This window comes from Sminthopsis crassicaudata, chromosome 2 (genome assembly GCF_048593235.1).
Source record: "Sminthopsis crassicaudata isolate SCR6 chromosome 2, ASM4859323v1, whole genome shotgun sequence".
Taxonomy (NCBI): Eukaryota; Metazoa; Chordata; class Mammalia; order Dasyuromorphia; family Dasyuridae; genus Sminthopsis; species Sminthopsis crassicaudata.
The window spans coordinates 79,869,673-79,897,071 of NC_133618.1; the positions used below are offsets into that span (position 1 = coordinate 79,869,673).

Here is a 27,399-nt window from a genome sequence, read left to right on the forward strand (position 1 = left end):
CAGTTGATCCTCTCTATAACTCAGGAAGTAGGTACTATTATTATCCTCATTTTAAAGTTGAGCAATCTAAGGCAGATAGTGACTTGCTTGGGGTCGTAGTAAGTTCTTAATTAAGGCTGGATTTGAGTTCAGGTCTCTTGATTTTACTATTTACTAGGCTATCTAACTGCCTGTAATAGTAATAAATAACAAATACTATAATAGTCTGGATGCCTTATTTAGTCTTTTATTATTGACATTAATCTCACTGATTCTGGACTTAGCTTTCTCTTGATAAAATTCTGATTTTCACCTTAACTTCATTGTATAAAGCAGTTTTTCAACAACTTGAGGATATGCCTTTAAAAATGATATATATCTTATTCAAAAGAAATAAAATAGTATAAAGGAAGTATAATTAAAGGGATGGCTACTTTATATCTAGAAAAGGAAGCTGCAATCACAAAAAAACAGTATAATTTCTTTTTTTTCCACTATGACTTCAAGAAGACATCATTCAAGCCAAATCTTCTCTGACATTTATTAAATCATTAGCACCAAAGGGAAGATTTATTGTTTTGCCTTTGTATCTCCAATAGTTTAACATAGTACTTTGCACATGGTAGGTTCTTAATGTTTAAATTGAATAGAATCAGACCTGGAGTTTAGTCAAGCATTTGACAAAGATATAGTATTCTATTGGGAAACTTGAAAAGATGTGGGACTTGTAACTGGTTGAATGGCTAAACCCAAGAAAAGTCAATAGTAGTTCTATGTCAAGTTTTAAGAAAAGCTCCAGTAGAGAGCTCCAGAAATCTGTGCATGGTCCTTTGCTGTTTAATATTTTTATTAGTAATTTGGATAAAGGCATACTTATCAAACTGGTAAATGACAGAATGCAAGGAGCCATAGCTAATATAATGGAAGAGAATCAAGATTCAAAAAAAAATTCCCAGGTTAGAATACTGGACCACAGATAATAAAATAAAATTTTAGAAAGACAAATGAAAAGTCTTACACTTGATTAAAAAAATCACACTAGTACAAGATATGGCAAGTATAGCTAGACAGTAATAGTTTGTCTTAAAATGAAGTTTTAATGAACTGCAAGCTCAATATAAGTTGAGATGAAATTCAGTCTCATTGTGATGCTGAAAGTGATCTCTCTAAAGTCACCAATGACCTATTAATTGGCAATTCCAATGAACTTTAATCAGTGTTGATCCTTTTTGATCTCTCAGCAGCATATGACACTATTCATCATGTTCTTCTCAAGTATACTTTCTCTTCTCTAGGCTTTCATGACATTCCCCTGGTGGATTTTCTTCTACCTCTCTGTTCACTCCTTCTGTCTTCTGATTCTCCATCTATGTCAGATATGCTCTTTCCTGGAGCCTATTTTTTCATATTATATTACTTTGTGATCTCATCAACTTTTATGGGTTCAATATCATCTCTTTACACCCAGTCCTAGACTGTCTGTTGAGCTACAGTCACATAATTCCAACTGCCTCTTGGACATCTCGAATTGGATGTCAAACTCAATTCATTGTTTTTTCTCCAAAACTCTTCTTTTGAACTTCTCTATTATTGCCATGGGTATTACTATCCTCTCAGTAAACCAGGATCATTGTTTGGGTCCTGATTGACTCCGATTGAATATATATAGAAGTCATTTTTTCTTTGGTCAGAAACTTTGAAGGTCTTCCCCTCCCAGGGGAATTTTGGGGGGACTAGGAAAAGGAGGATATTCTTTGCCTCAATTGCTACCTAGCTTTAATCATTGTGTGAGTGCAGCCTCAGTCAAATTGAGACCTGCTGAAGACTTAGCTTAAAAAGGGCAAAATCTCACATTTCATTCAGGACTATCTCAAGTGTATAGTGGCTCAAGATCTGTATCTTGCCATTAGAGCCAAATGGCTCTGGAAGGGAAAGTGAGGCAGGTAACCTTGCACAGCCCTCCCTCATTTAAATCCAATTCACTTGCATGTCAGGGTCATCTTCGAGAACAAAGCACAAACAACAACAACAACAACAACAACAACAACAACAACAACAACAACAACAACAACAGCAGCAGCAGCAGCAGCAGCAACAACTTGGGATCATGACCTTGATATCATTCTTTATTTCTCTCTCCCTCCCCCCCTTCCCCTCTCTCTCTGTCTCTCTTTCCCTCTTTCCTCTCCCTTCCTCCTCTCCCTCTTTCCTCCCTTTTTTCCCTCTCTCTCGTCTGTCTGTCTCTGTTTCATCCCCTATATCCACTGAAAAATTCACTGTTAAATCTCACCATCTTCATATCATCCCTTCTATATTTCTCCTTCTGTCCACTCAGACTGTCACAATACAAGCTCAGACTTCATAGTCCCTCTGCTGGACTATTGAAATAACCTTCTAATTGGTCCCCCTACTCAAGTCTCTCCCTACTCCAATCCAACCTCCACACAGCTGCCAAATTAATATTCCAAAACACACATCTGATTATATCACTCCCTTTAAAAAAAATCTAATGTGGTTTCATGATAAAATACTGACACTTAAAATCCTCCACCATCCCACTCCCACCTACCTTTCTAAACATTTCATAATATCCCCCATCACACACTCTGAGTTCTAGGCACACTGGCCTCCTATCTGTTCTTTATAATTAAGCCACCTACCTTCTCTATACCTTTGCACCATACCTGGAACTCATTCTCTCCATTCCTAGAAAAATCCTGCCCTTCTTTTTACACTTAGCTTGTTTGCCCCCTCTTATAGAAGGTGGCTTTTTTCTGTTCCTCCCAGTTGCTGGTACACGCCATCACCCTTCTAGATTACTCCAAATTTACTTATTGGCATATATGCTGTAATCTGTCAGCCTTAGAGGCAAAGAGGTAAGCATTGTAGTGCTTCATAAAAGTTGCTATTGAATCTATCAGTCATAGCTATAATAGAATCTCTAAAGTACCTTCATGAAGTTCAAAGCCACTGGAGGAGTTTGAGGAAATTTTTCCTCAAGTGTTTCCTAGAGAAAAAACAAAGAAATGTCAATGATATAAACAAAATCATGATAGCTGGAGACTAGTACAGCAGATAACAAATAGCTTTTATTTAATCTGATTTACAAAATTCACCTCAGTTTATACTAGAAAACTCAGTACTAGAAGGCATTTAATTTTTATCTATTTATTTATTTTGCTGAAGTAATTGGGGTTAAGAGACTTAACCAGGGTCACACAGATAGGAAGTATTAAATGTCTGAGGTCAAATTTGAACTCAGGTCCTCCTGACTTCAGGGCTAGTATTCTATCTACTATACCACCCAGCTGTCCCTAGTAGAAGGCATTTCTCTAACTTGAGTTCTGTTCTCTAGTTTACCAATTATACTGCTAGCTCATTAAGTCATTCTGGATTAATGTGGGCTTTCCTTGCCTCTAAAATCATTCTATAGCATGAAACACCAATACTGAATTTAAATCTAGTTGTAGACCAGGACAATCCACTTAACTGCTTTTTGCCTCTGTTTCCATATCTGCAAAATGAATATAATACCAGAACCTAGTTCCTAAGTTTAGTTGTGAGGATCAAAAATGCTTTACAAACCTTAAAGAGGTAACCAATAAATGCTAGCCATTGTTATTACTAATGTCAGTTAGATCATGCACTTCTTCATTATCAAATCCTCTAAATACATATCTCATTTGAGTTTTACAACATTTCTGTGAAATAGACATATCATTCCTATTTTACAAGTGGGGAAACTGAGGTTCAGAAAAATTCTCATTTAAATGTCACATTCAAAGCCAACATAATTGAAATTTTTATGAGAAACAGAATAAAGTATTTGAAATATGTTATCAAGATAAACAAAACTGTCACTTGTTACTTCTCAAGTAATTAGAACAAAGTAAGCAAAGGTTATCCATTTTGGGTGTCCATAAACTTGGGCCGTTGTCTGGACATCTATCACAAAAGATGATTTCTTGGCCCCACTAAGACTTAGATTTTCAGATTATTTCTGAAAGAGGTCACAAGCTATGATGGAAAGAACACTTGGAGCCAAAAGACCCAAGTTCAGGTCTTTATTAGATGTAACTCTGGGCAACTCATTTCATTTCTCTAAGATTCAAGATTCTTATTGAGTAGATTCTCATCAGTTGGGGAATGACTGAATAAGTTATGGTATATGAATGTAATAGAATATTCTTCTATAAAAATGATCAGTAGGATTATTTCAGGAAGGCCTGGAGAGACTTGCATGAACTGATGCTAAGTAAAGTGAGTAGAAACAAGAGAACATTGTATATGGCAACAAGATTATGTGATAATCAACTGTGATGAACTTGGCTCTTTTCAAAATGAGGTCCTTCAAGGCAATCCCAATAATTTTGTGATGGAGAGAACCATCTGCATCCAGAAAGAGGCTATGGGGACTGAATGTGAATCACAACATAATATTTTCCTTTAAAAAAATAGCTTTTTATTTTCAAAATACATTCAAGGGTAGCTTTCAGCATTTGTCTTTGCAAAATTTTGTGTTCCAAAATTTTCTCCCTCCCTTCCCCTCATCCCCTGCCCTAGACAGCAAATAATCCAGTATAGGTTAAACCTGTCTAATTATTCTATAAATATTTCAATATTTATCATGCTACACAAAAAAATCAGGTCAAAAGAGGGAAAATAAGTAAGAAAAAAACAAACAAACAGATAACAATAAAAAGATGAAAATACTATGTTGTGATCCACATTCAGTCTTCATAATTCTCTCTGAAGGTAGATGGCTGTCTCCATCACAAGTCTATTGCAATTGATCTAAATCACCTGTCTGACATTGCTGTGAGGATCACATGGTCAATTTACATAGTGCTTTACAGTTTACAAAGAGCTTTCCTCCCCTCGACCCTTTGATGTAGGAAAACTCACTGTAACTAAAAAGCAGTGTTGTTGATTTGATAGGGATTAACTGTTTTCATTGTTCTATAGAACTGAAATTCCCTCTACCAATACCAGTTGGCACCTCCTCCACAATTTATAGTCTCAGAGAGTTGTCTGTGGCCCTGAGAGGTTGAGTGTATTGTCTTCCATCCACAGTCAGTAAATATCAGAGGTGGGAAATGAAGTAGTCTTCTTGATTCAGAGATCAGTTTTCTATCCTCTATGACATGCTGCCTTTTGTGTTATGGAAATATGTTATAATAATTACTGTTTAGAATTTCATTCAAATAAACCTCTTCTTTTGGAGGCAATTGGGGTTAAGTGCCTTGTTCAAGGTCACAAAGCTAGCCAGTGTCTGAGTCTGGACTTGATTTTGGGGCCATCCTGATTGTAGGGCCTCATGCATATAATTTTAAAGCTGTGATTGATCCAGATTGTGATTAGACCAGATTGGCATTGGGTTTCAGACTGAAACCTAAAGAATGAAATTCTCCTATATCTGGAATACTCTAGTCCAGAACTTCTTAAACTTTTTCCATTCCCTTCTCACCCAAGAAATTTTTACACGACCCCAGGCATAGAGATATATAAAAGAAGTATACAAATCAAACATTTACTGATAACAAATCATAATTTCATAACCTCCATATTCAGTTATAAGACCCCACACAGGGTCTTGACCCAGAGTTTCAGAAGCTGTTAGTCAAATGTACTGCTTCTGAATAAAAGTACTTTCTCCAGGCAAATTCCAGACCATTAATGCTTTAAAGACAATCACCAAACTTTAACTTGAAAGAAAATAGAAAATCAATGTCAAAAAGAGAGCTTATTATGTTGTACTTGCTTCAGCATCATGAATGAGAGTAACAGAAATCTTGCTTGCTCTCTGTGAATCCTTGTCTGATAAATATACTAATTGTGATTTGTTAAATGATCATTCATTTGCCACAGTAAAGAAGCCAATAGTGGATAAGACATTTATTTTCTTGTTAAAAGCTTTATTTCCCCTAAAGATAATAAAACATTCCTGGACAATACATTTTCCCCACAGACATTGCTTTCTCTGATTACTTATTTTTAAGTGTTTCATGTAGTTTCTAATAAGTTCCCTCCCACTTCTTTTTGTTTTTAAAAAGGAAAAAAATTTTTATCTGGATGCAAAAATAAAAAGGTGTTGAAGAACTATATTCTAAAAATCTCTCATAGAGGAGTCTGGTATAATAGAAAAAAAGAGGCAATAAAGGCTAGTAGGTGCAATGCTTGAGTCATGAATTAGAAAAGCTCTATGGAGCCTATAAGTAAATGCGGGGGTCACAAAATTATGATTTATAAGTAGTATATATTTCATTTGCATTCCTAACTCATATATCTAGGATGACATAAAAATTTATCAGGCAAAAGAATCATAAGTGGAAAAGTTTAAAAAGCCCTGCAATAGAGCAAGTGACTCTCATGGAAGCCTTGGCAACAGAGTCACTTTTTGAAGGGCCTGCACAGGGCTCACTTTAGTTCTTAAGAGAGCCTTTATTGGCCAGGTTTTTGTGTCAGCTATGGCCAGATCTATTGCCAATGTTATAACAACTGTTCACATTACCTGAGAAAACCAAAAGACAAATAAACAAGTCTTTCCTCCAATTAGATTGTCAAAACAACTTTGGTTCTTGCTTCAAATGTACAAAGCAAGAATGTAGTATAAAATTTCCATGCTGGTTAGAACACGTTTATTATCCATCTTGAAGAGTGGCTTTCCCTGATGGCTTCCTCAAAGGTGAAGGATACAACTTGGAAAGTCTTAGCTTCTTTTTAATAGGTTCTCAATACTTGAACTTAAACATATTAATTAATTGAGAACTTATTTGAACCTCAGTTTCTTTATATGTGATATTTGATTAATATGCCTCCCTGACTTATTACATGAGCTGTGAAACTCAAATCATACAATACACACACACATATATACATACATAGATATCTATATATACACATATGCATTATGTACAGAGAGAACTATGTAACTATGAAGGAGCATATAATTTTGAGGTAATGGTATTATTACAGAATCAGTATCAATACTTTTTAAAGAAATCAAAGAAAGAAGAAAACTACTCATATGTCCAAAAATATTTGTAGTAGGCTTTTTTGTATGTGTGGTGACAAAGAACTGTAATCTAAACAGGGTGCCCTCCAATTGGAGAATGGTTGAACAAATATAGGAGATTATTGTGATGGAAATCTATTATGTTTTTATAAAATGATAAAGAGTTTCAGAGAAACCTGGGAAGACTTGTATGAACTGATGCAAAGTGAAGTGAACCAAGAGAACAACTTATATAACAACAACATGGCAAACAACTTTGTAAGACTTAAGAACTCTAATCAGTACAACGACCAACTACAATTCCAGAAAACTCATGAGAAAACATGTTACCAAACTCTTGAGAGTGGGGGGTAGACTCGGAATACAAATTTAGAAATGAACAAGAGGGAACTTTTTTTTTCCTTGATTATACACATTTATTACAAAGGTTTTGTTTTCCTTTCTTTTTTAATTGGGACATGGATAAGAGGTGGGAAGAAAAGGTAGATTTTCATTAATTGAAAATTTTAAATGTTAAAAAATTGGATGTAAGGGCAACAACATGAAAATAATGGTTTGAAACCTGTATTATGGAGATTTTCAGGTACATACCTATTAATTGCAGCTCAGTTAGCCCCCAAGTAGGAATGTCTTACAGTTCTCTACTGCCCTCAACTGGGCTTACTTGTCACAACCTTTCTTTTAGTACTTCCTGCCTTCTGGATGACAATGCCATATAAATATTTCTCCAGCATTTTTCTCACCTATTTTAACCATAAAGTTTTGTGCATATTCATCCTCTTTAAATACCTCCCTCCCAAATGCCGTATCATTATTTCTGAATAAAAAAACTGAAGTCAAAATTCAAATAGAAGGCTTAGATAGTAGGTAGTCAATTACTTAAATGATTGTTCTTATTTAAGTTCTTATTACGTGCTAGACACTATGCTAAGTGCTGGAGATAAAAAGAAAGGCAAAAATATGGTCTTCAAACTCAGAGACCACATTCTGATGGGGAACCAAAAACAAATAACCATGAACATACACATATATAGGAAGGAGATGGGCGGTAATGTCAGATCACATAGCTAAAGGCAATGCAGTTCAATGGGAAGTGTACTGGGTCTGGACTCAAACGCTGGGTATAGATTCTGGCTCATCACTGATTTGGGGCAATTCCCTTAAGCCCTTTGAGACTCAGATGCTGGTCTATAAGATAAAGGGGATCACCAGAAGGCCTCTGGGGTCTCTCTCAGCTCTAAATTTAGCAGCTGTGATCCCAATAGCACCCAGCTCTTCATCCTGGTCTAATACTTTCTTTTACTGACTACAGGGGTCCAGGGCTTATCTGACCCTAAAAAGCTAAATGCATTTTCAAGTTTTAGTTTAACATCAAATTGTGTTTAAAAGGGGGCTATCAAGAATTTTTGCATAAAAGTTCTTTTGGTTTCTTTACTGTTTTAACTGGCATTGTTGTGCCACAATTTCCTTTTCTTGTTCTGCCTCAGTTTCCTTTTCTTGTTCTGCCTCAGTTTCCTTAAATTGTTCTGCCTCAGTTTCCTTTTTTTATTCTGCCTCAGTTTCCCTAAATTGTTCTGCCTCAATCCCCCTGCTTGCAATCCTCTCTTCCTGACTATTAGGACTGATATAACTTAGGGCTGGCTACTCTAAGGTCATAAACTATAAACGTTTAATCTCAGATAAGGGGGAGAACTACTGTTTCGGATATCCTGGTTCCTAAATCCTTCTAAGTTATCAAGAATTTATGGTTCTCACCCCCAAACCTTTGAGAATCGGATTGATGGTCTATACTTGGAAATTCCCACTCACTACCCCTCTTTTCACACTCTTTACCACCCCTCCTCACCTTCTCTGCCTTTCCCTATAAAGAATCTCTGGAAACTCACATTCAATGCTGAATTCTATGAGATGAAAGTCCAATTCAGCCCTGAGGGAAAAATGGATTCTTATCTGCCCTCAGACAATCTCTCCTTCTCAGAAATTCAAATAAAATATTAAAAGCTCTCTAATCTCTATCTTGCCTCAGTTTCTCTGGCATTAATGTCAGTATGTAAATGTCAGTCATCATATTGATGAGATAGGGAAAACAGGAGCCCAAAATCTAACCAAAGAACAGCTGATATGTGTCTGTCCATCCCTAAAGCCACACACTCCACAATACACATATGGAAGGATAAAGCCCATGAAAAATAAAGTCCCCCAAATAGGATCCAGTACCATATTTTCTGGTTCCGGTAGATTTATGCCATGGAAAAACTGGTTGCTTTTAAAGATGGACTGGTGTCTCGGAATTAGTTTTCCTACAAAATATTAATAATGGAATAAAAAAATTAGTAAAGGAATCAGAGCATGTTTTAAACATTTACTTCCTAGGGCTCAGATATGAAAGAAATGTTGGACTGATTTCTCAACCAGGTGTGAGTTGTGTGGGCAAGTACACGTCAAGCCTCTGACTCTGTCTCTGTTGTTTCTCTGTCTCTCTCCTTAAGGAGCAGAGCAGCACGGCTTGTAATAAGTTTCACCCTCACATTTTCCAAACTGTAGGTACCCTAACAATGGGTGTGCCTCAAGTACCTTAGTCTCTAGAGGCCATCCTGGAAAGACCCCCCCCCCAGTAAGAGACTGAAGTAATTCTCCTGCCCAAGAGTTATTCCACTTTGTGCTATTTACTCAATATGGCCCCATCTGCAACTCCTGGAAACTTTGGGGAAGTCTTCTATATCCAGGAAGCTTGTCTAGCGGAAATCCTGGGCTTAAAAACCCTCTGTAGGTTAGAACTGGACTCTTGGTAATATGAGATAGCAAGTAAACTTGAGAGAAATAAAAATTCCCCTAATTCCTCCACTGAACCCTATTCTCTCCTCTATGATTTTGATACATAGGAGAGAAATGGTATCTAATATAGCTATGGTTTTTAATAATGATGATAACAGTTACCATTGTATAGTATCTACTATGTGCCAGACATCGTGCTAAGCACTTTACAAATATAATCTCAGTAGATTCGAATGATATGGCTCTTCCCATAGTAAAGATGCTTCTGTGAAAACAGGAATCTAAGGAGCAAAATGTGCTATGTTGCTATGTCAGCATTTGTCAGGGAGGGGGCAGAAGAAAGGGGGGCTCCTAACTATGATTACTTAGGCATGTGGATCTACCAGTTTGTTGGCTTAATTTTCATATCACTTTCATATCTGAATAGATATATTTCCTCTCCACTACCCAGGGAGCATTCCTTGTAAAAAGAATAAAGGCAAGAAAGAGGGAAAACAATTCAGCAAAACCAATCAATACATCAGAGATCTTTTGACAGAATATTCAGTGTTCCAGCTCTGCAAATAAGGGAAGGAGGTATGTTTTTTCACTCTTCCTTGGGGTCAAGATCAGTTATTGTAATTACATGGTATTCAGTTTTAGTTATTTGTTCTTTCCATTTCCATTACTGTAGTCACTGTATGGATTGTCTTCTCTACTGTGCAACTTATATAGGTTCAGAGATGTAGCTGAAGTCACGAAGAGTTAAAACGGCAGGACATGAACTCAGATTTTGCTGGCTGCAAGACTAGCCCTCTAGAAAGAAGTGTAAAATGTTTGCACTATTGTCTTTCTATCCAGGTTACTTATAACTTCGAAATCCAATTCTTACCGAACAATAAGAAATTTGGTTTTACACACATATATTGTATCTAGGATATACTGTAATACATTGAATATATATGGGATTGCCTGTCATTTAGGGGAGGGAGTAAAGGGAGGGGAAAATTTGGAAAAGTGAATACAAGGGATAATGTTATAAAAAAATTATCCATGCATATGTACTGTCAAAAATTATAATTATAAAATTAATAAATTATCAAAAAAAAAAAAAAGACTAGCTCTCTAGATACAAAAAGCAGCTGGTGTATAGTGGATAGACCATCAAGCTTAGTGTCAGGAGAGACCTGAGTTCAAAGCCAACTTCAAACATTCTCTAGCTGTGTGATCCTAGACACTAAATCTCTGTCTCAATAACTTCAAGTTTAAAAATAAAGATAATAATGGCATCTACCTTATAAGATAATTGTGAGGATAATTTCTTTAACAACAAAACTTGGTACTTAGCATAGTGTTTAGTACCTAGTAGTATTCATTCTCACTGTGCCATATTATTTCTCTTGTAGAAATACCCAGGAATGGGCTGTTAAATGTTTAACAATCAACTCACTAGAAAAACATCCACAGGACACACATTTAAGTATAATTTACATTACTAACAAACATTTCCTCCATCGTTTTCTTAAGTTCATATAATCAACAAAACAATGAATTAAGCCCAGACTTGTAGCATTTGCCAATTTCTGAGGTGTAAATGCTCCCACTGAAAATTTCATAATCAGTTCTCGGAGCCCATTCAAGCTGACTCCAGAACACCCTTGGTAATACCTTTCAATTAAGACCCTGCTGTAACAGAAGAAGCTAAGTAGTCTTTAGACATAATCTCCAGCACAAAAATAAGCAAGATGGGATTAAACAGTGGGGTGCACATTACAGTTAAAAACTTGCAATTTCTATGTATAATGCAAATCTCTGATGAGCCATACTCTGAATCACAAGTTATTATTTTAGAATTCAGGAGCAACCACAGAACAACGAATACAAGTAGACTCAAAAACCTCTAAGGCAATGGTGGTGGTGGTGGGGAGTTAGAGGGAAGGAAATGCCTTAATTTAGGGGTCAGAAACTGCTGACCAATCAGATATTTCTTGCTTAGATCAATTTCTCGCCAGTTGATTCATCTCCATGCTCCTATCTCAACCAGATACAGGAAGTATCTGCAAATTAAGGTCTGTGACTAATTGATGTACCTGAAGAGTGATCTGGAAATTCCTTGGAGAGAAGAATTATTACTACATATGAGAAGAGTCAGCTTAGGTTTCTGGCTATAATCCTGAATGGTTATGCTCAATAATTGTACGCTTTGGAGATACTAGAGTAATGGAAGAAAAGCAAGGTTTTTTTTTGATCTTGTCTCTTTTAGTTACGTTTGAGAATCTCTGTAGGTCACAGAATACTATACATACCCAGAGTTTTGATGATCAGATAGAGTTGGTCCACATCTGATTTTCCAGGCCAGAGGGGCCGGCCAGTCAGCAATTCAGCAAAAACACAGCCAACAGCCCACACATCTACTGTAGGACCATATTGTGTATCTCCTACCAGAAGTTCTGGAGCTCTGTACCACCTTGTAGCAACATAATCTGTATAGGCATCTCCTGGACCTGTACAAGGTATCAAATGCAAATTCAAAATAAAATTCAAAGTATACGGTTTTATTAGCTGGCCTAGCATAATATTCTAAAAGTGTTTATTTACTTAATTCACTAGTTCCACAAAACCTCAGGGGAGTTATTTTTTAAATGTCCCAACTTTGGATGGCACCTCTTTAACACAGAGAAAATTATCAGAGAGGAAAAGAGAATCAGTCTGGTATAGGATATTTTCAGAATTAAACCAGCCCATTATTTTACTGCATACAATTTTCCTGAAAGGTAGGTGCTTTTATTATCCCCATTTTATACACAGGGGAACTGAGGCAGACAGCAGTTAATTGACTTGCCCAGAAGCACACAGTCAGTAAGCATTAGAGATGAGATTTGAACTCAAAGGTTTCATACTCCATGTCCTTTTTACCTACTATGTCACCAAACTGTCTCTGTATCCCTTGAGTCCTTTCTTCAGCAAGTATTTAATAGACTTAAATCTGTACATATTTAATCCCCCAATGTTTGTCTCCTTGAAAATTGAAATTCTTTATTATAATATACATTCAATTCCTAACCTAATACATTTCATATGTTAAGATTATGTAAAAACTCTATATAAATGAATACAATTCCACATGAATATAAAAATGAAGTACTTATGTGCATACATATATGAGGATATATACATTTACATATTATATATATGAATGCATTCATATAAACAAACACACATATGTGTATATATCAAATACTATATATATCATATATGCATATGTTGCATTATCTAGTATCTTATCATGTAACTGATTGAATATAATTTAATATAAAGATGTCACTACTTACTCAGAAGTCGAGCAAATCCAAAGTCACAGATCTTGATCATCCCTTGTTTTGTTATCAGAATGTTTTCAGGTTTTACATCCCTGTGAATACACTGTAAGAAGAGATCTCATTATCCTCTGAATGAATTAAAATAGGACTTGGTAAATATCATCTGGGAATTTCCAATAATGGATGAACCAAGTCCAACGAAGGAAAAAACAAAGAAAAGTTTCACTCCTTTGTCGTAAGGAAATATAATCCTGGCTATTTTGTCCTTGCTGACAAGAAGAAAAAACCCAGAATGCTGCTTGGTTGCTGAAAGCAAAGTTAATCTTTAGATTTATATAACTGTGATCTTAGTTATATAAAGTGATCTTAGCTTTACTCTTAAGAAATGAACATTGCACTGTTTGTTTTTATTCTTAAGTTTACTGAAGTATATGATAAAAGGTGATTTGCTGACTAAATACTTACCCATCTGGATAAGTCCTTGTACACTTAAAAATTGAACTTCTCTTTTGGCATAGGGTGAATACAACACATGTTTCTGATTTGGCCAAAGTAATTTGGAAAAATATCTACATCACAAAAAATATACTTATAACACAAAACTCAGTGGCTACCTGGCTTTATCAGGTGATATATCAATTAATCAATTAATCAACATTTATTAAGCATCTAATATGTGCTTTGCACTGGGGATTAAAAAAAAAGCCAAGATAGTCTGCCCTCAAAGAATTTATAATCTAATAGATAAAATAACCAGAACAGCAAAAGTAGGAGTCTCCTATAGCAATATAGAAATTTATTCTGGGAGAAGTGGGCCATACTTTCTCATCCTATTATGGGCCTATCTTCTGAAGAGCAGCTACTTGCTTTGCAATACTCTGAATGAAGTACTCTGTGGGGTCAATAGTCAATCAGCATTTAGTGAATAAGCACTGTGGGGAAAGGGATAGGAAAGGAATAAGTACAAATCCCTTCTTCAGATTACCTTTCCATTTTGTTTTCCATGCATTTATTCATCATTCAAAAAAGATTATATTTGTGATATTCAAATCACCAGGTTAAGTGCATCAAGTAAGAGCCAGATGTAAAAATATCACAAAACCCCTTACATTTGTATTTATAATTTTCAAAACACTATAACATGGATTATCTCATTTAAGTTCATAATAGCCTTATGAGGTGTATGTTATATCTTTGTATAGACATGACAAAATTTGAGGTTCAAATGATGCAGTTTAATAGAAATTAGTTATTCTTTTACTTTATAATTCTATTGTCCCCTTTAAATAATCTCCAAGGGAGATAATTTTTCTTCCTGAAAGTATTTTGCTTTTTTTTTCTCTAATAGTCATCCTGGAGTGAAAGGAAAAAAATCATCTTCCCAACCTTGTCATTTATTTTTGATCATAAGAAGTGTTAATAATAATAGAAGCTCTTATTTTAATTAAACAGCAAGCACTGCCAAGCTCTTTTTAACTCTGAAGACCCAAGGGGGAGAAAAGAGAATTCCATCTATTAATATTTGTAAAATTGCATTATTAAATCATGAAGGAATACAGATGATTATTTTATGCAGAAATACCTTTTTCATGTAACCTTCAGATGGATAAGTAAAGAAATAGAACCTGGATAATAATAATAATAGCAATAATGACAATAACAAAAATGTTAATAGCTGGCATTTATACTTCAAGATTTATATAATACTTCAAGATTTGCAAAGAGCTTTACAAACACAATTTCATCTGATTTTCAAAGCAAACCTAGGAGGTAAATGTTATTATAGTTTTATAGATGAGGAAACTGAGGCAGATAGAGGCTAAAATGTCTTATCTATACTCATGCAACTAAAGTATCTGACGTTGGATCTGAATTCAGGTGTTCCTGACTCCAGATCCAACACTCTACCTACTATATGACCTAGTACTGATTACATGGTATATTCAAATTAGAACAATGTTATATTTTGCACAAATCTGAAATCATATTTGAAAGGCTATATGCCCTAACATATAGCATCAATAGGCAAATAAACATATTTAACAGACATTGGTTTGTTCAAAAAGCTTTGCATCCCCATCTTCCAAAATCTAATGCAAAAGCATTAGAAAAAAATTTAAAACCTATTTAAACTATAATATGCATGTAAGTAAACTACTGATGTTGCTACCAATGTGCAAAAGGATGTAAAAAAATCTGAATTTTGAAATAAACATTTCCATCCTATCTGTGTTTTCTTTGTCTTATGGATTAAGTTAACGTACATCATCTAATGATGACACTTTGTCCTTTGAGGTATTCTTAAATTCCTATCTTTCTAATGTTAATAGTCATCAGAGTATTACAAGCTGTGTGACCCTATGGAAAGGCAGTGGTTTAGCATCAAGGGGTCAGGGTGGGGAGAACTGGTTGCTATGTGACCTTGGATAAGCCATTTTTACCTCTAAGAACCTTCATTTTCCAAGCTATAAAATGAAATAACTATAATAATAATAATTAACTACCTTATGAGATTGAGAAAATCAAATTAGATAATATATGAAAATACTTTGTAACCTTAAAGTACTATTAAGTACTATGATAAGTGCATTATTATTATTCACAGAAATATCCAGATATGTTTGATAGTGGAGATAAATTATAAGGCAGAACAGTAGGGAAATAATAAAAAGAGGTAAGACTGCAGTAGGACCAAGATGGTTTGAGAGAACTAGAGAAAGCAGAACACAAACACAGTTGGATCACTGTTTAAACTGATGTTATTGTTGCTCATTCATTTCATGATGACCCCATTTGGGGTTTTCTTGGCAAAGATACTGGAGTGGTTTGTCATTTCCTTCTCCAGTTCATTTTATAGATGAGGAAACTGAGGCAAACAGAATTATATGACTTGGTCAGGGTCACACAGTTTGTAAGGTATCTGCGGCCAGATTTGAACTCAGGAAGATGAGTCTTTCTGACTCCAAACCCAACATTCTATCCACTCCACCACCTAGCTGCCCTTACTATATATTTATATGTTTTATATAGGTGTATATATATATTTTTGGGGGAGGGGTCGAGGCAATTGGGGTTAGGTGATGTACCCAATGTCACAAAGTTAGGTAAGTGTCAAGTGTTTGAGGCTGGATTTGAACTCAGGTTCTCCTGACTCCAGAACCCAGTGCTCCATCCACTGTGCCACCTAGCTGCCCCAGCTGCCCTTAATATTGAAATATTTAAACATATACTCAATTCCACAAACAAAGCAAACTCTTTTTATGCGGTGCTTCTCTCACTCAACAGCTAGTTTATTTTCTACTGAAGAATAAAAAACACAGGGATAAATGTAGCAAAAGCATTTTAATAAACTTTCATTTGATACAAAAGTTTTTTTTAACACCATTGATGTCAGATTATGGGGGCTTCTATAAAATCACATTTTTATAAAATCACAGGAATCAAGGAGGTGTTTGGTTCATCTTTAACCTAATTCTCATTATCAAGGACCAGTTCCAAAGTAAATAAATAAATAAATAAATAAATATATATATATATATATATATATATATATGTATATATATATATATATACATATATATATATATATTTATAACTGGGGAAAGAATATCTTTTTTATCCATATGTCAAACTACTTTGTTCCCTAATGATGCAGAAATCTCAGTGTATTTTTGAGAAAATAGCATCAGCAAGACATTTTCTTTCTTCTCATGTTAGCGTCAAGTCAGTGTGGATTTGTGTGACCATATATTGACCCTCACAGCTTTAGCTAAGACCCAGATACTGGAGATGTAAGGGTTGTCATAGAGGATTCCAGCTGCTGTTGAAATCTTCATCAAGGCCACTGGATCAGTTCAGCAGTGGCTCTGTCCTCTGAGAATAACAGGATTGCCGGCTCACTTGAAAACAAAGAGAACAAAAAGATTTTAGAATTTCTGTTCAAAGAGCTAAAGCTTATGTCAGTATTATAATGGTTTAGACACTATTTTATCTATTTTATATGTATATATATATATAGGCTAACTAATAAAATGACTATAAAATATTTTACAAAATATACAAAATCTTACCATAGCATTGGAGCACTGGAAAATGAGAATTCAGGAGTGATCTTGGAAGAAGGAAGAATGTCTGAAAAATTATCCATTTTTAGAAGGAGGTATGAAATTAAGTGTTTTCAAACCCAAGACTTAAAAAAAATTAATCTGCGCAAACAGAAGTTGCTTAGAGCAAAGAAATGATGCCAGTTCCACTGGAATTCTTTCTAGGTTCAGATATTCTGTCCCAACAGGGTCATATTCAGGTGACTCAGCAATGAGGTGTCTCCTTATTTAATGAGAAAACATGCATAACTGTGAAAACCACAATATTAAAAGAATTGTTTAATTGGCCATTAAACTCCAGCTGCATATAATAAATAGCGATATCTGCTTATTAGAAGGAAAAGAGGTGTTAATTCAATTCAGTGTCATCTTTTGTAGAGTAGTGTCTAAGGATGTAAGTCTAGGTATTAAGAAAGAACACAATCATGGATTTTGTGAACAAAATTCCCCATATATTTTATTAATATAAAATAAAGGTTACAGGTTTGTATGGCCAAAAATATCACTATTTTTAGGAGAAGCCCTTTTGATTCCACAGAAATTTAGTACTCCATTCACTCAGAAACTTCAGAGATTTGAGGCTATTACTCTCTCTAGAGTCTCTCTCTAGACAGTCACTTTCCATAAGGCCCCAAACTGACCACACTCTGAGTTTTATTGTTGTCTTAGCATCAACTGCAAAGGTCAAAAGGGGTTAAAAAGGAGAGCAACATTTGATTACATGAAGAACTTCCCGAACAAATCTGCCAAACTAATTTGAGAATCATCTTAACAGCAACCCAATGACTATATAAAATATGTAGCAGTGTCATTAACTATTAAGATAATAATTCACAAAAAATTAATAAATAACTTACATTATGTTTGTGGCAGAAACTGAGAGCTTGGAGTGTTTGCCACAAAACACTTTTGAGCATACGGTCAGCAACTCTTAAAAATAAAAGGAAAATAAGAAAAAAATTAATACAGGAAAATATTATTTACTAAACATTGATTGTAACTTTCTATGCAAGTGTCCATTTCTTTGCTTTTTTTTTTTCTGAGGCAATTGGATTTAAGTGACTTGCCCAGGGTCACACAGAAAGGAAGTATTAAGTGTCTGAGACCAAATTTGAACTCGGGTTCTCCTGAATTCAGGGCTGATGCTGGATCCATTGCACCAACTAACTGCCCCAAGTGTCCATTTTCTTAATACTGGCTGTCCATTGATATGAAAATTCAAAAGACAGATGACAACCTGCTTATAATTCCATTTGTATTTAGTTTATGAATATTAATTCTATCAGTGCTTTTCTTCCATGATGAGAGTTTACCAAGGAATATTGTAGCTAAATTCCAGAATTATCAGATCAAGGAGAAAATGTTGCAAGCAACCAGAAAGAAACAGTTCAAATATCAAGGAATCACAATCAGGACTACCTAAGACCTAGCAAATAAAAGGATTGGAGGGCCTGGGATATGATATTCCGGAAGGCAAAGGTGCTTGTATTATATCTAAGAGTCAACTATCCAGCAGGATTAAAGGGGAAAGATGGATATTCAATGAAATAGAGGATTTTCAATCATTCTGATGAAAAGACCAGAGCTGAATAGAAAATTTGATCTCCAAATATAAGACTCAGGAGAAGCATAAAAACGGTAAACGGAAGAAAAATAAACATGTTTTTAAAGTTTAAAATGTTTACATCCCTATATGGGAAGGAGATATGTATAACTCATGAGAACTGTATCTTTGGCAGAACAGTTAGAAGGAGTAAACTTAAGAGAATGAAGTTATAATTTGACTTTAATGTGATGATATAAAAAAAGAAATTGGGGTGGAAAGGGTTTGTACTTGAAGAAGAAGGTAAAATGAGGTAAATTACACCATGTGAAGAGGCACACCAAACCTATATATTATACTTGAGGGAAAGAAGGGAGTAGGATGAGCATTTTGAACCTTAATCTCATCAGACTTGGCTCAAGAAGGAATAACATATATACTTAGTTTAGTATAGAAATTTGTTTCACCTTATAGAGTAGTAGAAGGTAAAAAGGGAAAGAGGGAAACTAATAGAAGGTAGGGCAGAAGAGGTATTTAAAGATCTACTAGGTGAAGAAGCTCAAGAAACAATAAAAAGTGAATTTAGATTAAGTCCTTGCATGGAAAGGCCCTTTGAGCCTGTCTCTTGTCTTTGGGAGAAGCTGGTTAGTGATTCTTTGATAGCTTTTAGTAGGAACAGGAATGTTACCAATATATTCATAGAATCAGAAAATGCTAAGAATTTGTAAGGGACTAATAGTCATGGAAACTGTCAGATTTTATATTCTTGGACTCAAAGATCACTACAGATAGTCATTGCAGCCATGAAATTAAAAGGCACTTGTTCCTTGGAAAGAAAGCCAGGAAAAATCTGGACAGTATACCAAAAAGCAGGAACATCATCTTGCCAACAAAATTCCTTATAGTCAAATCTGTGGTTTTACAGTAGGAATGGTTGTGAGAGCTGAACTATGAGGAAAGCTGAGTGCCGCAGAATTGATGCTTTTGAATTCTGTTATGAGAAAATACTTTTGAGAGTCTTGTCCACAGCAAGGAGATCAGATCAGAAAACATATAAAGACATGAATTTAGATATTCTAAAGTTTAAATACATTGGCCACATGATGAGAAGACAGGACTCAATATAAAAATCACCTGATATTAGGCAAGACTGAAGGCAAAAAGGAAAGCAGTTGGCAGAGGATGAGATGAATGATAGTGTCATGGAAATAATGAACATGAACTTGGATAGACTTTGAGAGATAGATAGTGGAGTATGGAAGGGCCTGGCATGCTATGATCCATAGCATCCATATGATCCATAAGGTCAGGAAGAGTCATATTTTACTGAGTGACCAAACAACAATCACTTCCCTCATTTTCCCTTCTTGGCTGAGGAAACCGAGGTTCCCAACAGTTTGCCCTAAGTCACACAGTTAAGCAAAGTCAGATTCAGATCTCCCAGGCTTGTGTTTCTATCATTACACCATTCTCTCCTTCATTAAGATCCTTCAGGGTAAGGTTTATTGCCAAAAGGATAGAGGTCTGCTGTACACATCTCACATTAGCTCTTGAGAGCCAACTATTAAATTTTCAGTATGAGCATCTTACACCTCTGAAATCAGCAAACACAATAACTCAGAGCCTGATTTATTGTTCTGTTGACTATCTAAATTTAAGAAAGTGATGAAAATGTTAAAATGTAGATTAAACTTAAAAGTGAGCATGTGTATTTTGTGCATTTTTTTAAAGATCTGGTAGTTATGCATTTAGAAGAGTTAGTTGTTTTAAGTTTACCAACATAACACTGCAGAAGGAAAACATCATCCAGTGCCATGACTATTATTAATTACAGTAATACTTCTTAATTCAACTTCAAATAATAACGAGAGACTAGCGTGTTATGTCAATGCCATTGACATAACACTTTAAGATTTACAAAGCACTTCATGTAGTACCTGATGTAATCCTTACATCAATCTTAATCTTTAAATTGTAGTGGTGGGGAATCATGGCACTGAATAATAGACTTAAACTTGAGGATTCAACTTATCTGCAATAAGATTTTGGTATTTTTTCCTTCTGCAAGAGAAATGTCCATTCCAAGCAAGGCTCAGAAATAGAAAAAACATAAAAACTGGAAAGTATTCCCTTCTTCCCCATTCTCCAGAAACTCCTTTGTTCTCCAGTGAGATGATTGAGTATGTTAAAGTTTCTCCTTTCTATTTTCTCCTAAGGAACCTTAGCAAGAAAATTTTGGGATTTCAAATGCACTATAGCAGAATCCACTCTTCCAATGAATTAGCACCTGATTTGAAAAGAGGGAAGCAGGGAAGAACTCTACCCACACCTACCCATTTGAGATTGGCAGTGATTGCAGTATGAGATCAGCAGTGAAAAATGTCCAGCAGAAGCTATGCATCATTTGGCAGAGATCACAGGCAAGATGAAACTGCACAACAGCAAGAAGGCAGGTGCCTCATAATGCTGGAAGTGTGAGTTTCCCCTTCATACATGTTCCTGGATCACAAATGTTCACTACATATGTGCCTCTCCACACATTCCCACCATGTGTCATTCTTCCCAATGATGACATATATTTCTAGACAAGGTATCTGGACTTGGGTGGGGAAGAATTGAGATCTTTCTTTACTACTTTTCTTACTATGCTTTGCTTTAAATTAATTGTGTTTTCTGGCTGACTGGAAAAGATAAATACATTGATAAGGACTCAAGAACTATGAAAGAGTTGATATAGATCCATAATGTTAAGCTATTTTAAGTTATATATGAATTCTTTTAAAATAATATTATTATTATTAAGAGGCAGTTCAGTGGTACAGTAGTAACTAGAGTACTAAGTCTGTGATCATAAAAAACTGAATTCAAATTCAACCTGAGATACTTACTAGCTGTGTGATGCTGGGTAAGTCACTTAACTTTTGTCTGTCTCAGTTTTCTCATCTGTAAAATGGGGATAATAATACATCTAATTCCCAAGATTGTGAAGAGCAAATGAGATAATAATTATAAACTGCTTAGCATAATATCTGGCACAAAGTAAATATTGTTTGTTCAGTCATTTTGGTCATGTCTGACTCTTTGTGACTCCATTTGGGCTTTTCTTGGCAAAGATACAGGAGTAGTTTGCCTTTTCTTTCTCCAGCTCATTTGATAAATGAGGAAACTGAGGCAAATAGGGTTATATGATTTGTTCAGTGTCACACTACTATTAAGTGTCCAAAGCCAGGAAATCCATTATCTATCCATTAAGCTACCCAGCTGTTCCATATAAATAATTATTGTAATAACCCTCTTTAGTAGTGGAAGGCAAGATGTTGACAACCCAAAAATATTTATATCTAGCTTTATTATGCATAATATGATTTTTCTCATAAGCATATTTGTTTTCCTACATGTAAAGGATAGAGTGGAGGACTGGACCTGTAAATTCATTGAGGAGGGAGCTCTTGGTAAGGCATTTCCTTTGTCAATGAGAGTTAGACATCCTTGTCTACAATTTGACTCTTTAAAAATCACCTAGCATATGCCTAAAGTTATGTAGCATGTGTCATAGGTGGGGCTTAAATCCAAATTTTCCTAGTTCTAGGGTCAGTTTTCTATCCTCTAATTTTTATTCTTTGAGGCTCTTCCTTGTGATTGGAAGAGGAGGCACAGGATGAAGAAGAGGAAATCCATCTTCAATCAACATTCAATTAAAGAAATCTGGCCCTGTAGATTTTAAGCTTGCAAGTAACTCACCCATTTGGATTTCTCTCCAGCTCATTCAAAAGTGTATGATCACAGTATTCAAAAACCAAGTGCATTTTCCTCTTTCTTCGGAACACTTCAATGAGGTTCACAAGGTTAGCATGCTTTAGTTGCTGAAAAAGAACCAAAATCATTATCTGGCGGTTTATTCAGAGCACATTATTTCCTATATGGACCCATCTTGTTAAACATTTTCTGACTCTCCCAATCATTGAGATACAACAGTTTCTATACAGCCTTCTCTAAATAAGATTCAGAGACCCTTGGAGTTAAAAGGAATCTGAAAAGGTATTGGGACTAATTTTTCACCTAATGTAGGAATCATTTTTTTAATATCAAAGGCTAAAAACATCCTGGGACATGTGAGTGTGCTTGATGACTATCTAGAAGGCTCCTGACTAAAGGAGATAGACAACAGAAGAGATTAAAAAAAACTGATAGAAAAGTACTAGATATAAAGAATACAATAATTAGATAATTTAAATAGTTTCCAATTCTAGGAAGAAGTAGCTCATTCAGACTTGGGGATCCAGAAAAATCTGCAGAATCCAAACGCATGGCACAAAGTTAAGGTGACTACAGACAGCAAGAATCCAGCCATTTCTTTGCCATCTCTTCCTTTTGGAAGCTCCAGGATAGATCTTTAATGGATAGGGTGCTGTGGGAGCTCACTTTGAATTAATGACAATGGTAATAAGCACAGAACTGGAATCAGAAGGCCTCATTCCACACCCCTAGAAGGGATCAAAGCCGAAGAACATCTTTCAAGGGAACTATAGGAAGCTGTGCACCAAGTGGTACCACTGTATAATTTTTAAAATTAAGTACCAAAATTAACTATAACACCACTGTACGGTGTTTTACAAATAGACTTCTTAGCTAAAAATTATGTGCAAATAAAATCTTATTTTAAATATGTAATATTTAAATATTTGATATCAAAATATTAAATTTTAAAATTAAAATAAATGTTTAAATATTAAATATAAAATTAAAATGAATATTTTAAATATTAACTCAGTATATTCAATAGAACCTGCTGGGACTGAATCGTTTAAGAAGAGAAGAATCCTTAAGGAATGTGATTAATAACACTGTTTTATGAGTTTAGTTTTTAAAAACCAGCAAAGTTGTTTAATTCTTTAATTTAGTAGTCATATTAGCATATTTAATAGTTATTGTTTTTATAAAGCTTTTCATTTTCAAAACATATGCATAGTTAATTTTCAACATTCACCCTTGCAAAACCTTGTGCTCCAATTTTTTTTTCTTCTTCATTCCCCCACTCCCTCCCTTAGACGGCAAGTAATCCAATATATTAAATATGTGCAATTCTTCTATACATATTTCCACAATTTAATAGTTATTGTTGACCCAGAAGCTAAAGATCTGGTTAATGACAAAGTATCCTACTTCATAACATGTATAGATTGGACCAGAGAAGCAATGTATAATAGAAAGGGTACTGCCTTGAGATTGAGAAAAAAAAAAAAAAAAAAAGGTGTTCTAGTCCCAGCAGTATAACCATGCAAAAATCATCTCATTTCTCTGGGCCTCAGTTTCCTCATCTATAAATAAAAAAGTTGGATTAGGTTATCTCTAGGGCTCTTTCCCATTCTAAAACTGAATGATCAAATTTTTAAAAGTTTATGTTCAGTAGTTCTAAATTATATGAATCCAAAGAAGTTAAATCCCATTAGAACAAATGTATATGTATATTCTCTCTCTCTCTCTCTCTCTCTCTCTCTCTCTCTCTCTCTCTCTCTCTCTCTCTCTCTCTCTTTATATATATATGGATAACAGAAGGATTTCCAAAGACTCAACAACTTACTACACTGTGCATGTAAACTGCACTGAAATTTCATGACATTTTGGAACACTTAATCTAGTTGCTTACCTTCAGTAAACGTATTTCTCTTAATGCTATCTTCTTAACAATGGGATCATCCTCAGATTCCACAAATTTTTTAATGGCCACAACTTGTCCGGAGTTTTTATTTCTGCACTTGAATACAACACCATAAGATCCTTCTCCAATTTTACCAAGTTTTTCATACTTTTCCATTATATTTGAATTATGAACTAATGTAGTACGTGTTGGTGGATTATGCTGCACCTAAAAAATAAATTTTAATATTTTCTTTAAAATTTAGTTTTATGTGACAATATTTTCACAATTTTTACATAAGCTGAATACCAATGTCAAAGAATTACCCCAATCTATTCATTTTAAAACATTTGCAGCTTTATTTTGAAGTTTATCCCTATAGATTTGTACTTGCATTGCATTTTTTAAAAATTAATAATACACACAAAGGATATGGACAATTTTCAGATGAAGAAATTAAAATAATTTCCTAGTTATATGAAAAAAATGCTCTAAATCACTATTGATTAGAAAAAGGCAAATTAAGACATTAGGTACCATTCCTCACCCATCATATTGGCCAAGTTATAGGAAAAGATGATGATAAATATTAGAGGGTATGAGGAAAAGCTGAAACATTAATACATTGTTGGCGGTGTTGTGACTCATCCAATCATTCTGGAGAGCAATTTAAACTATAACCAAAGATCTATCAAACTGTGTATATCCTTTGATCCAGCGGTGTCTGTACTGTACCCAAACATATCATAAAAAATGGAAAAGGACCCACATGTGCAAAAATGTTTGTAGCAGCTCTTTTTGTATTGGGAAGGAACTGGAAACTGAATGGATGCCCATCAATGGCTGAATAAGGTGTGCTTTATATAAATGTAATGAAATACTATTGTTCTATAAGAAACGATCTGCAGGATGATTTTAGAAAGGCTTGGAGAGACTTACCAAGAACTAATGCTAAATGAAATGAGCAGAACCAGGAGATCATTATACATGGCAAAAGCAAGATTATGTGATGATTAACTGAGATGGACTTGGCTCTTTTCAACAATGAGATGATACAAGGCAATTCTAATAGACTTGTGATAGAAAGAGCCATCCACCCAAGGAAGAAAACCATGGAAACTGAATGTGGATCACAACTTAATATTTTCACCTTTGTTGTTGTTGATATTATTTGCTTGTTTTTTCTTTCTCATTTTTCCCCTTTTGATTTGATTTTTTCTTGTATGGAATGATAAATGTGGAAATATGTTTAGAAGAACTGCACATGTTTAACCTAAACTGGATTACTTGGTGTCTAGCGAAAGGAAGGGAAAGAGGGAGAAAAATTTGGAACACAGGATTTTGCGAGGGTGAATATTGAAAACTATATTTACATGTATTTTAAAAAATAAAAAACTATTATAAAAATTTTTAAAAGAAAAGAAATTTATAGTATATAGTTATTTTTACTTTTTGCCCAGTTGTATTTCCACAGAAATGTCCTTATCCTTTAAAACCTTTTAACCTAAAAATTGAACATCTCCTATTCTTCCCAATTCTACTTCCCTCCATCTTGAGTCTGGTTCCCTGAACTATTGAGAGTGAAGAGTTAGGGTAAGAAGTATGCTAGAGATTTTAAATAATTTAAAATCTCCAAAATCAGTGTGAGGACAGAAATGCCAACCTAAATATTTTTTCTTCATTAAAGGGGGAAAAAATTGTACTGGGAGCTACAAGGACACACACACACACACACACTCACACACACACAAAATACTAGATAGTATAGTGGTTAGAGTATGGAACTTAGTTTCAGGAAGACTTGAATTTGGTTCTTGCCTTATACTCTTAGAAACTGGTCAATCCTGGGTAAATTAGCCTCAGAGTCCTCATCTGCAAAACAGGGAATTTCTGTCCACACCCAAAGAAAGAATTGATTGTGTCTGAATACAACACTTTGAAGCATTCTCTCTCTCTCTCCCCCTCTCCGCACCCCCCCCTCTCTCTCTCTGTCTCTGTCTCTGTCTCTCTCTGTCTCTCTCTGTCTCTGTCTCTGTCTCTCTCTCTTTCTGTCTCTCTATCTCTCTCTCTCCCCTTTACTTTTCTTGAGGATTTTTAGTGTGTGTGGGGCTAATCTATGTTTTCTTTCACAAGATGACTTATGAAAATATTTTCTATAATTTCATATATGCTTTCTTAATGGGGTTGGGAATGGGGACAGGAAGAAGACAGAGAATTTGGAATTCAGAGTTTTAAAAACAAATTCAAAAATTGTTTAAAATGTAATTGAGAAAAATAAAAATATTTAAGAACCAAAAAAAGTAGGAATCATAGTTTTTAGCACTGGAAGACTCGTGGAAGCCATCAGGTCCACCCCTCTCATTTTACAGATGAGGAATCAGGGGCATAGAGGGGTTAAAAGATTTATTATGTCACACAGCTAACATCATATCTGAGGTTAGATTTAAACCTGATTTTTCCTAACTCCCAAGTTCTATGATACATCTAATATACTCCTTGTATATTAAGAGGATATATAGTTGATGATAAGTTGATGATAGTCATGATAAGCTACAGGTCAGGAAGGTGGGAAGTCATTTGCAATGAATTTACAGACTCAAACCATCTTCCAGGTCAAGGGACAACACTTTATTATGATGTTTTAACAAAGGGCCAAAGTTCCTAGTGAACTTGCAATTTACAAGGGAAAAGATGGGTCCTTTTATTGAGAAAGGATGCAGAACAAGGTATACTAACTATACTAATCGTGTATGTCAGTAAATCTCCTGGTGGACATAGTTATCCAGTTTATACAAGATAGCCTTAGGAATTGATGTCTATAACAACCTCCAGATTGGATAAGATAATAGTGGGGATCAGTTTAGGATAGCTCTGTCTGTACAAAATAATTCTACAAGGTCAGCTTGTTCCTCCCTGGAGCCCATTTCGATCCTGGGTTGCTACCAGGGACATGGTTTTTTGCTGGAGTACATTCACCATCATTGTCATGTGAAAAAACTCCAGGTACCAGAGGGAAGATATAAGAGTTTGGGAGGTAGGAGAGACTT

The 27,399-nt window shown here is 34.9% G+C and overlaps 1 protein-coding gene across 3 annotated transcripts in view; it reads right to left on the minus strand.

Annotated features, from left to right (window-relative positions):
• CDKL4 (cyclin dependent kinase like 4) overlaps positions 1-27,399 on the minus strand; it is a 54,020-nt gene that overhangs the window by 9,826 nt on the left and 16,795 nt on the right. For all 3 annotated transcript variants that reach the window (XR_012485899.1, XM_074286648.1, XM_074286647.1), the window contains exons 3-9: positions 24,362-24,580; positions 22,456-22,577; positions 18,029-18,101; positions 13,081-13,171; positions 12,055-12,252; positions 9,212-9,294; positions 2,930-2,986 (exon numbers count right to left, since the gene is read on the minus strand). Coding sequence is in view for 2 of the 3 variants with exons in the window: in XM_074286648.1 (XP_074142749.1) it covers positions 2,930-2,986; positions 9,212-9,294; positions 12,055-12,252; positions 13,081-13,171; positions 18,029-18,101; positions 22,456-22,577; positions 24,362-24,580 (843 nt within the window). In the remaining variant the exon portion in view is untranslated. The remainder of the gene's footprint in view (positions 1-2,929; positions 2,987-9,211; positions 9,295-12,054; positions 12,253-13,080; positions 13,172-18,028; positions 18,102-22,455; positions 22,578-24,361; positions 24,581-27,399) is intronic.